The 12,572-nt window shown below is 39.5% G+C and overlaps 1 protein-coding gene across 2 annotated transcripts in view; it reads right to left on the reverse strand.

Annotated features, from left to right (window-relative positions):
- Positions 1-12,572, reverse strand: part of LOC117925309 (dicer-like protein 4) — an 82,679-nt gene that overhangs the window by 31,441 nt on the left and 38,666 nt on the right. For both annotated transcript variants that reach the window (XM_034844298.1, XM_034844297.1), the window contains exons 11-15: positions 5,637-5,829; positions 1,127-1,287; positions 829-1,035; positions 451-713; positions 78-349 (exon numbers count right to left, since the gene is read on the reverse strand). In XM_034844298.1, coding sequence (XP_034700189.1) covers positions 78-349; positions 451-713; positions 829-1,035; positions 1,127-1,287; positions 5,637-5,829 — 1,096 coding nt within the window. The remainder of the gene's footprint in view (positions 1-77; positions 350-450; positions 714-828; positions 1,036-1,126; positions 1,288-5,636; positions 5,830-12,572) is intronic.

A 12,572-nucleotide genomic window follows, 5' to 3' on the forward strand; every position in this document is an offset into this window, starting at 1 on the left:
CTGCACAAGTATAAAAGTGTAAATACTGGGAAAATACATCAAGTAGCATTAATTTTCCTCAAGAACATATCCTTTACCTCATTTTCATCAAATTCTGTAACTCCTGAAGGGACAAGCTCAGTCATTACAGATCTACCATGAGAGAGATGAAGATCTAGTACCATTCTCTCAGCCTCTGCAGGAAGAGGTGCTTTGACAAAAAGACCGAACTTTCTATAGATCCGATCTTCTGGAATAGGAGTAAATTTAATATAGTAAGAGTTAAGACAAATATGCTCCAAGTTACTCCAGGAGTCTTTAAGTGCGGCAGGAACTAGCATTTCATGAAGCTCTTCTCGTGAATCTTCATCTGCTACATGGAGAACAAATTTATAGTTGAAATAACTCATAGTGAGATGAAACGTAGAAAGAAGGCAACAAAATTACAATAGTGAGTTACTATGGCTTAACCTTCACAACTATCAGAATCAGAAGAAACCAGCATTAATTCCTCATGTGCATTGCCTTGATCTGGCAGGAGATAGTCATTTAAGGCACCCAGTTCATGCAAATCTTGAATTGCTTTCAGACAGGCATCTTTCTTAGCAGCCTCCATTGAAGATTGTGGTGTGCTAACAATTTGATGGATTGGAGCACTGGAAGGCAGATTTATTTGGCAGACAGTACCTCCTGAATCATCAAAGTAATAGAACTCTGGCTTGGGGTTGAAATATCTGTAAAATAAATTTATACATCTTAATGAACCAATACTAGAAAGAAATTTGTGCTAAAAATTTATCTAGTTGAACTTTTATTGAGGTACCAAACCAATTCAGAACAAGAGCATACTCATCATGCAAGAGTTTTGAACAATATTGATGGAGCAACGAAATACTATATACAGAACTAATGGAGGCCCCAGATGAATCAACTTTATATATTCTTTCCTCAAGGTCAGTAAATGCCTCACTGGATGTTCTGACTGAAATTTCCATATTCATTCGATCTTCATCTTTTTTGAAATGTTCTATCAAATCAATCTCCTTTTGCTTGCCACTGCAACATTAAGAAGGATGACAATGGTTATTGTATTAAAGAAGATAACATAAAAACAGAAAATTCACATACAGCATATTTCAAAAAGCACCTGTCAACCAAAAATGCATATTCAGATTGAGGCATACGTGCACGCCCTCTAGACTGTATAAAGCTAGCAACAGTCTCCGGGAGATCAAACCGTATCACAAGGCAACATGTCTGAATATCAAGTCCTTCTTCACCCACTTTAGTTGCCACCAATAGATTTAACTGAAAAGTCAATTAATTATATAAATTTACTGCCGGCTTTAATCCAGTAGAGCCAATGAGGAAACATGTTTTCTTCTATCAAAGAAAATTTCAGTCACCATCAGCAGAGCCTTGGCCCAAAATTCACAGGAAGGTGTGGCCTAACTATTCATGCTAGAAATGCCATGGATTTCATATTGGAAATTTGAAAATTTGCTGCAATAGAAATGTGAAGCACAGCATGCTAACAATGAAGAGGAAAATTGGGTTAGTTTAGGATTCTTCAAACTATACTATTTTATTCCATGTAGAAATATCTCAGAAATTTTATGCATGTTATTATGAGAGATTATTCAGCATCAGTAGTAATTTGATTTTGGGCTATTCCTTGTTGAGATTCTGTTCAGTCTGGTTCACAGTTTAGAGTATCTACTTGCTACTGATAAAAAATAAAAAATAAAGAAGAAAAAATAAAAGAAAGAAAAGGAAATTGTCTCTTCACCGTAAGTTTCTTTTTATTTCTAGTGGACTGTTTACCTTTTAAGAATATCTGTGTAATTTGAGTTTCTAAACTGAGTTCAATTAGGAGTTTTATGCCAGGTAGGTGAGAAGGAATGAAGACGATAGGCTGTAATGGATGGATGCTAAGAAGGGGAAATTTATTGTTAAATCCTTCTACTCTTTTCTAGGGCAGGAAAGAGCAGTTGCTTTCTAAAGTCTTTAATGAATAGACTTTTTTATTTTATTTAACTTGTGGAAAACAAGGGAAATAAATAGACTCTTGCTCTAACTGATCAGCAAGGACTTCTCCTAAAAACTAGGGATACAAATAACTCCAAAGAATAATCCAAAACAACATAATAAAAGAGTCTTAATCCTAACTGCAGGTCATATTCTGCTGACCTTATTTATTTTGAATGCCTAGCAGATAAAATACTAACTAATAGATAAGATAAAAACTCATGATTATCTACACTTTCCCTACAAAAGCTATTTGGAACCTGATGGTCCTGACCAACGCAGGTTTCTTTGCTTGGGAAGCTTTTTGGGGAAAGGTTTTGATGTTGGACCAGCTGCAAAGAAGATGGTCTCTGGTAAACCATTGCTTTCTTTGTGTTGGCAAGTTTGTTAAGAATACCATTCATATAGGAAGTCAAATTAATTTTATTACACGCTGATTTGTAATTGATTTACTTTAGGAAGGTTCACATTCTTTTCTGCCTTTATTCTTTTGAGATTTTTTTTTTTCTTTTCTGATCTTCATGAAAATTTTATGAATTGATTATGAGGAATAAATTCCCTATTTTCAATTTACCTTACATATATATACATACTTATTGTCAGAACACATGATATACACTATGAGACCAAATCCTACATGCTTAAGCTTTTAGGAAAATTGGTTCATCTTTAAAATCAATATACAAAATGTATTTTTTTTCCACATGGTATTAAAGCTAAAGGCTCTTCACAGTAGAGTTTTGCAATTGTCAGGCACTTACTACTAACAACAAAGAACCACCTTTCATTAATTTATTTTTTAATACTTGAATTCCTATCTATCACATCATATAAAAAATGTCTGAAGTGCTGAGCCAAGCAACCCCCTTAAAACCGTCTCTTTTTTGAAGAAGAGGTGCACCTTGCAGTTTTCCAGTTTAACAAGGAAATGGCCCCTGACCCTGATGGGTTTACAATTGCAATGTATCAAGAGTGTTGAGATGTGATTGAAGAGGACCTTATGAGGGCGCTTCTAGAGTTCCACAGTAATGGGATAATATATCAAAGTACTAATGCCACTTTTATTGTTCTTGTGTCGAAAAAGAGTCAAACCATTAAAGTCTCATATTTCAATCCTATTAATTTGGTTACAAGTTTATATAAGATAATAGCTAAGGTCTTATCAAAGTGTTTATGTGGAGTTCTCTATGAAATAATCTTTATATCTCAAGGATCCTTTGTTGAAGGGAGACAAATTTTGGATGCCATGTTGATAGCCAATGAAGTGGTGGATGAGAAAAGGAGGTCGAGGGAGGAAGGGGTGGTCTTCAAAATTGATTTTGAAAAGGCCTATGACCATGTTGATTGAGGTTTCTTGGACCATGTGCTAGAAAGGAAAGGTTTTAGCTCAAAATGGAGATCTTGGATCAGGAGAAGTGACTTCAACAAGTTTTGCAATCCTAGTTAATGGAAATACTAAAGGTTAGGTTAAGGCCACTAGAGGTTTAAGACAAGGAGACCCTCTTTCTCCTTTCCTTTTTACTATAGCACTAGATGTCCTAAGTAGGATGATCATTAGAGCGGAGGAAAGTGGTTTAACTGAGGGCTTCATTGTGGGTAGGGACAAGATTAGAGTGTCTCTACTATAATTTGCAGATGACACCATTTTCTTCTCTACAGCCTCTCTGGAATATTTGCAAAACCTCAAGCTAATCCTATTGGTTTTTTTCAGACATTTTTGGGAAGTTTAGCAATCACAAAGGAGTTTATTTTCAGACCTTCTACAAGCTGACTAGGAATATAAGTATATATATTTGATCAGTAACCAACTAGGAATATATTGACCAATGGAGTTGAATTATTAGCATTACAAGGGGTCTTGCAGATGCGCCCACCGTGTTCAGGAGTTTCTTTCTTTGTGGAAGGAGACTCTTCAGTTGTGACCTCCTGCACCTCCTCCAAGAGTATGGGTCCTTGGAGATATAATAACTGGATGAGCAGGATTCTTTGGCTCCCTAGATAGATGGTTATTTTATTTGTCTAGAAACCAGGGAGGGTAACCAAGAGGCCAATTACTTTGCCAATGGGGAAGCTAAAATTGCTTGTAGTGTTTGTAGGGAACTATTCACCAAGGTCTAAAGGAAGGGGATAATACTATTAATTTGTTATTTATCAAGTTTTTCCTTCTCTCTGTGTGAAGGATCACTCCTTTTTCTTGTACTTTTAATCTTTCCTTTGATAAAGACTGCACTTCCAACAGATATACATGTCTGGCCTTTTGTCCAAATCAGCTTGATATACATTGTTGGCCCATTAACTAAAAGTGTAAGCTTTTGAGTCAATTGGTAACCTAACATGATATCAGAGCCTTGGTTTACAAGAGGACATGTGTTTCCAAGCTTTATCCATGTCTATTCCATAATTTATTGAAGTTATGTCCAAGCCCATAGAAGGTTGCTTGTGAGGCAAGGTGTTGGGGCTTTGCCCAAATCAGCCTGATATCATTGGTGGTCCTGTACCCTCGAGCTTAAGCTTTTGGGTTAATTAGTCACTTAACAATATTTATATTTATCTGATTAAGTAGTTGTCATGCTCAGACTGTATTAACCAAAGAGACCAAATGCAACACCAAAAGTAGCTCTCTGCTGAAGATTGAATGAACTAAGATGTCAAAAGAAAAATCTGTAACAAATCTTTACTTTATCAGAAAACCTTTTCTCTCAAGCATTGTATCCATTCGTATTGGATTAAAAGATGTCGTATTTTCCAAATTGGACATGATTCTCTAAGACTTCATTCAAAAAAGCTCACAGATAAAGAAAGTGCAAGAGCCAAGGAATAGGAAGCATTTCAAAATTGCAAACCAAGATTTATCTGGTTCCCTATGTCAAATCACAAAAGCAAACAGCAGGAAAGATATTAATGTTGCATTGTACCACAAACCATTGTTAACTAAAAAGAAATAAAAATATCCTTATTATGTTATAGAAAACTAGCATAAACCTCGCTTGAAAGAAAACACTTTGAACAAGTTGTATGAAGAATAGCTGTGACCTTTGAAAAACTGTTCCAAGAAATACAAAGAAAGAAAAGAAAAGAAAAGAAAAGAATAACAAACCAAAGCAAAGCAAATATTTTTCCAGAAAAAAAAAAAAAAAAATCTCACTTAAAGGACTAAAGCCATATACAAATGTAGTCTAAGCCTATTATGTAATTATGAAATAAAATGGTAATTGTAACTAAAGCTAAAAACCAAATATAGTTTCAAAATCTATTGCAAAATCAACTTTAGGAGAAAACAACATTTTTCCAATACTATTTTAATACAGTGAGATCACTTCTTTAACATCACATAGAACAGTTTCAGCCATGAGGTGGTCTTAACCTGTAAATTGAATTAAAGGGGAGAGAAAAGTCACCCTACTGAAAAGCAGTTGCAAGAAATAGGTCTTACAATTTAGATGTCATGCACAATTAAAGATGTGTAGTCCTCTTTATGAACAAGATATGTCCATTTTGGACCTGGAGTTTGTCCAATGCATCTTAAATAATTGGCACCCAGAAAAGGTGAAATACAAGCTGATGAATTTAAGGTTCCCATGGGTCAGAAGAAACCAACAGTAACAGTCAACAAAACTGTGAAGCATTACCTCATTAGAGCGGAACTTGTCAAGGATTATGTTCATGGATTTCCGTGACATACTCTTTAGTCCAGAATGGACTCCCACAAGGAAATCACATTTCCAATACGATAGAAACTTAAGGTTTTGAAGTATGTACGCCAGTGATCTTGCAGTAACAATCCTATTTACAAAAATTATACATTTCATATTTGGCTGTCGCCTGAAAAAACACATGAAAGAGTTCTATCAGAAAACGATTCTTGCGCATACAAACATATATACTTACACACATTTTTTTGTAAACACCTTATATAGAAACAAGCACACATGCAGGCTCCGGCAACAAAATCACATTTCCATGATGACAGAAATTTAAGGTTTTGAAAGATGTATACCAAGGATCTTGCAGTAATAATCCTATTTACAACATGCATGAGTGCTCCTCCAAGGAAATTACACTTCCAAGACAGGAAAAACTTAAGGCTTTTAAGCATGCACACTAAGGATCTTGAAGAAGCTCATTAATAAAAACTCCATGCAGTGCAAACACATGCACTTTCATGCTTCTAAAAAGGAAATCACTTTTTCAAAAATAAAGAGCACGCATCTTATTAAGGTTTCCTATGGCATGCACGCCTTAGTCTGCTGCAATCACTAAAACCTTGATTTATCAATCGTTGTCTTCTGAACAGTACCCTCGTCCACATTTGTGCTTACCCATGGTCATAACAACCATGTCATTACCTATATGCAACTTTCTGAAATTTATCATTATGATGACTTTTCTCATGTGAATGTAAAATCCTCACTACAGATGATGGTTTATCCCTACCAAGGATCTTCACTTTAGCAAGCTCAATTAAGGATTGAAGCCTACTAAGAGCAAATCCTCCCAGGTTTATCTTCTTTCAAATTCTTCTATATTTCCTTCAAGGAAAACCTAACTAGGTTTTTTCAATTGAATTGATTTGAAACTCTAGATCTCACGAAAGTCAAACGTTTTTTATTGTTGGAGGTTCACAATGAAGTGAATACCAACTACTTGCTTTATCCCAAGAAACCTTATAAAGCTATCAGCTATGAAAGACACACTCTTTGTCTAGAGGAGTCAACTAACCACCTACTTTTACCATTTCCTTCTGCACATTACTTGTACTTGTTTATTTTACCTTTGGTAGGTTCTCAACAGGTGGCTCAAGCATGTTGGCTATCTCCTTTCAGGGCTTTGGTAGGGGCTCTAGGAGTAGAGTCCTCTAGTATTGTATGTTGCTAGTTGTTGGCATAAAGCTCTTATTGCCAACACTATAGTTAGATAGTCACATCGTTGTCCTTGGAAGGCTATTTGTCACGGATTTAGTATTTTCCGAAGCTCGTGCGGCACTTAGACAAGTCAAGACACTTGATCTTGCTAAGTCAGCCTGACTCTCAATGCTTAGCTTGCTAGGCTAAGATGCTCACGACTTGGAAGCTTGAGAAGGCGTAGTAGGCAACTCTTAAAGAATGGAAGTTGTTATTACTCAAGGAAGCCTTTACAAGTGCTTTTGAGGACTCACTTGCTTGGTGCCTTGGCCAAATGAGGCCCTCACCTATTTATAAGCACCAATGGAACTCTTTGGAACCTTGGAGGGTTTCTTACAATTCAAGAATATTCTAGAACATCCTACACCATTCTATGTACAAACCTATGTACAAGAGCATACAAGAGACCTCTGGAATTCTCTAGAAAGCTTTGGACTCCTCTCATGTTTTCCACCATAGTGTAGAGTTGTGTGGACTTCTCTAGGCATCTTTAGAAACCTTCCACACTCTTCTCACTAATGGCTAAGTGTAGGAGTCTCCAGAAGCTTCCTGAGCTCTATATAAACCCATGGGGAGACTCATTTGAAACATCTTGCGACACTCTCCCCCACCTAAGCCGCAGACGTCCTCGTCGCACCTTCTACCCGGAACTGCTCAATCTGCTCTTGGAATTGCCATAGTGCATCTCTTGGCTCCCAGCTAGCCTCACTCTCTGGTAGTCCCTTCCATTTCACTAAGTATTCCGTAGCAGGAGGCACACCTCGTCTCCTGATGACCCGATCTGCGAGGACGTGTTCTACCTTCTTGTCATAGGAGGTCACGACCGCTATAGGTGCCCTCTTAGACAACCCTCGGCTTGGATCATTCTTGTCTTTGTGATAGGCAAGTAACTTATGTGGAAGACAAGATGAATCCTCAACCTTGGTGGTAACTTAACTTTATAGGACACCTTGCCGACCTTCCTAAGTATGGGGAAGGGTCTTTCATACTTCCTCATAAGGCCCTTATGCACCGGCCTTAGGGATTTGAATTGTTGAGGAAGAAGCTTGACAAGTACCATGTTTTCGACCTTGTACTCCGTGTGACGTCGCTTTTTGTCAACCCACTTCTTCATTTTCTTAGCGGCCTTGTCCAAGTATGAGCGTGCTATGTCAGCTTGCTCGTGCCACCCCTTCGTGAACTTGAAAGTTGTCGGACTTCTCCCCGTATAGCCTATTGTTAGTGTGTGAGGAGTTAAGGGTTGTTGCCCTATGACTAGTTTGAACGGACTCTTGTTGGTTGCCTCACTCATTTGCAAGTTGTATGAGAATTGGGCTATATCAAGCAACTGAGCCCAATCCTTCTGGTTGGCACTCACAAAGTGCCTTAAATATAACTTCAGTAAGTCGTTCAACCTCTCAGTTTGCCCATCTGTCTGTGGGTGAAAGCTTGTGGAGAAGTGAAACTCCAACCCCATAAGCTTGAAGAGCTCCGTCCAAAACTTCCTAGTGAAACGCAGATCGCGATCATTGATAATATACTTAGGCAACCCCCAATATTTGACTACGTGCTTTAAGAATAGCCTTGTTGTCTCCTCTGCAGTGCAGTCAGTAGGGGCTGCTATGAAGGTCGCGTACTTAGAGAACCCGCCCACTACTACTATGATAGACCCGTTGTCCTCTGACTTGGGCAGTCCGATGATGAAGTCCATCGTGAAGCCATCCCATGGGTGCTTTGCTATTGGTGGTGGTTCCAACAGGCCTCTAGGTTGTCGTTGTTCCACCTTGTCTTGTTGGCACACAAGACAAGTCCTTACGTAGGCCTCAACTTCATCCCGTATTTGAGGCCAATAGTAAGCCGACTCGAGTAGTGCACTCGTGCGTCATTGCCTAGGGTGCCGAGCCCACTTGGTGTCATGGCACTCCTTAATTAGATTCCGCCTTATGTCCCCCCACTTAGGCACGTAGAGTTGTCTCCCCTTAGTGTAGAGTAGGTCGTTCTCCACCTAAAACCGCTTAGTCTTCCCTTCATGAGCCAGGGCGATGAGGCTCTTAGCCACTGGGTCATGTTGCAGTCCCTCCCTTAGAAGATCCATTATGTCTCATTGGGGCTAGCTCGTCATGGATGCTAGCTCCGCTTTACAGCTCAAGGCATCGACCACATGATTAGCACTTCCTGGCTTATACTCCAGTGTATAGTCGAACTCGGCCAGGAAGTCTTGCCACCTAGCTTGCTTAGGACTTAGCTTCTTCTATGTTTGGAAGTAGCTAATGGCAATGTTATCGGTCTTTACTATGAAGTGAGACCCTAGAAAATAGTGCCTCCAGGTGTGCAAGCAATGGACAATGGCGGTCATTTCCTTTTCTTGCACTGTGTAGCGCCTTTCCGTGTCATTTAACTTGCAACTCTCGAAGGCAATCGGATGCCTTTCTTGCATAAGGACTCCCCCTATAGCGAAGTCTGAGGCATCTGTATGTATTTCAAAAACCTTGGTGTGGTCAGGTAGTGCCAACACCGGCTCCTCCATCATAGCCTTCTTCAAATCCTCAAAGGCTTGTTGGCACCTTTCATCCCATTCCCATGCCTTGTTCTTCTTAAGAAGATTAGTGAACGGAGCTGCCCTTGTCGAATAACCCTTGATGAACCGCCAGTAGTAATTAACTAAACCAAGGAAAGATCTGAGCTGAGGTACCTTGGTTGGTGGATCCCATTCTTGGATGACTTTCACCTTGCTATCATCCATCATCAACTTGCCATCCTTGATGCGATGCCCTAGGAAGCTCACGTCTTCGTTGGCAAATGAGCATTTCTCCTTCTTCACATATAGCTCATTTTGCCTCAGGATCTTGAAGACCTTCCTTAAATGCTCTACGTGCTCTTTTAGGGTGTTACTATAGATGATTATGTCATCCAGGTATACCACCACGAACTTGTCTAAGTAAGGGTGGAAGATCTTGTTCATGAGGGTGCAGAACGTTGCTGGGGCATTGGTGAGTCCAAAAGGCATCACTAAGAACTCGAATGAGCCATACCTGGTCACACATGTGGTCTTCAGCTCGTCCCCCTCCGCAATCCTGACTTGGTAGTAGCCTGACCTGAAGTCCAACTTCGTGAAATATCTCGCCCTTCCAAGTTGATTGAACAAGTCAGCGATGAGCGGAATAGGGTACTTGTTCTTTACCGTCACCTTATTAAGTGTCTGGTAGTCTATGCACATCCGTCGGGACCCATCATGTTTCTTCTGAAATAAGATCGGCGCGCCATAGGGAGCCTTGGATGGTTGGATGAACCCTGCGTCCAGCAACTCCTTAAGTTGTCTCCTTAGCTCCTCCAACTCAGGCAGTGCCATCCTATATGGCCCCATAGCAGGGGGCCTGGCTCCCGGCTCTAACTCGATCTTATGGTCTTTCTCTCTCCTAGGAGGAAGTCGCTTGGGCAACTCAGGCGACATCACATCCTTGAATTCATCAAGGACTCCCTCGATTTCCTTAGGCATGGGTCCTTTCGACCCATCATCCCTTTCTTCCTTCAGGGTGGCGAGGTAGGTCACCTCTTTCTTCTTTAACCCCTTCTTAACTTGCATAGCTGATAACATAAGGGTCTTGGGCGTACCTTCGGTGACCGTAGGGACCATGCATGGCTTCTCCTCCTCTAGGATAGCCATTGAGCGTAGGAAAGGTAGTGGCACGGCCTTGACCTTTTGTAGGAAATCCATTCCTAGTACCATCTTGAAGTCGTCCATGAGTGCCACTGTGAAGCCGACCCTTCCTTCCCATGAGCCGATGTGCATAGTCACCCTGCGAGCTACTCCGTGTGATGGCTTGGCAGCTGAATTAACTGCCTTGAGCCAACCTCCTTCTTTGGATGCTTGGAGCTTCAGCCTCTTTGCCTCATCCTCTGAGACAAAGTTACGAGTGGCACCAGTGTCCACTAGGGCCTTGGTGGCCTTCCCATTCATAAAGGCCTCTACATACATTAGTCCTTTGCTTTGAGGCATCTTAGGCATCGGCTTAGCCTTAAGGGCGTTTAGGAGTTGCAACGAACCCACCTGAGCATCGGCTTATCTCTGGTTGCATGTTGTTCCACAACCATGACATGATTTGAGAGTCTTCTCCATCCCACATGACAAACCTTGGATCATCCTTACTCACCTCAAGTCCAATGAGATGCCTTAACTTCCCTTTTACCCTTAATATAAGTCTTTACCAACTATGACCACTCTAAACAATTTCCTCCATTGAGTTTGAAGGATCCTACTATATTCTGGAATTCAACGAGTGGTGTTGATTGTTGGATTGTGGCTTAGCTCGATATTGAAGAATCAGCCTCTGAAGTGTTTGACATTATGAAGGGGCAATGAAGGCCTAATCTGAAGCAGCGTTTCTAACAAGAAGTCAGAAACTAAATAGGATATGTTCTAAAAAAGAAAAATTCCTCACAATGAAGGCACAAGACACTGAGAATGATATTGATTAGATTAAGAAAATTCTAGCTCTGGTACCATGTTCTCATTCAAATCTTGAAGCCTTTGTGAAATGCTTTTTGTTGTGTTTACTGTTTAGGATTACATATCAATATATATAGAATAATTGTATAAAAATAGCCTAGGAAATAATGCCCATGATTATGCTATCAAAAAATAAATAAAATAAAGTGAAGAATGCTAAGAAAGGAAAAAAATACTATAAGATTTTTATGTACAACTATACAATTGTTACAACTTCTCCTCTAAACTTTAAACAACCTTGCTCTTTGTTAGACATCAATCTAGATATTCCCATTGTCATTAGGAAAGGTGTTAGAACCTACACTCAACATCCATTAGCCAACTTTCTTTCCTATCAGTGGTTAGGATCAACTTATAAGGCCTTCACTACAAGCCTATCCCTAGAGTCTATCCCAAACACTATTAAAGAAGCCTTATTAGATCCTAGGTGGAAGAAAGTTGTCCTTGAAGAAATGAGTGCCTTGTATAAAAATGACACATAGGAAGTGGTATAATTGCCTAGTGGCAAGAAATCCATTGCATATAAATGGATCTTTACCATTAAGTACCGAGCAAATGGATCTATAGAGAGATATAAGGCTATGTTGGTCGCCAAGGGGTATACACAAACTTTTGGTATTGATTACCAAGAAACTTTTCCCCCAGTTATGAAGATGAACTCTATAAGAGTTCTTCTTTCTATTGCTGCAAATAATGATTGGAATCTACATCAATTCGAAGTAAAGAATGCTTTTTTACATGGAATCTTGAAGAAGAGGTGTACATGGAATTGCCACCAGGTTTTGACAAGCTAAACAGCTCTAGGAAAGTTTGAAAATTGAAAATTTTCTTGTATGGTCTCAAGCAATCACCTAGAGATTGGTTTGAGAGGTTTACCAAGTCTCTAAAACTTTATAGGTTAGGTCAAAGTCAAGGAGACCACATGCTGTCTTACAAACAATCCTCACTAATGAAACTTACTGTTTTGATTGTTTATGTGGATGACATAATTGTCTTAGGTGATGATCAAGAAGAAATATACAGGTTGAAATCAGTTCTCTCACCAAGGAGTTCAGAATCAAAGATCTTGGCAGTCTTCGGTAATTCTTAGGAATGGAGGTGGCAAGGTTTAAAGAGGGCATCTCAGTTACTTAAATGAAGTATACACTTGATCTCTTCAAGGAAATCGGCATGACAGG

The sequence above is a fragment of the Vitis riparia genome, chromosome 11 (genome assembly GCF_004353265.1).
Source record: "Vitis riparia cultivar Riparia Gloire de Montpellier isolate 1030 chromosome 11, EGFV_Vit.rip_1.0, whole genome shotgun sequence".
Taxonomy (NCBI): Eukaryota; Viridiplantae; Streptophyta; class Magnoliopsida; order Vitales; family Vitaceae; genus Vitis; species Vitis riparia.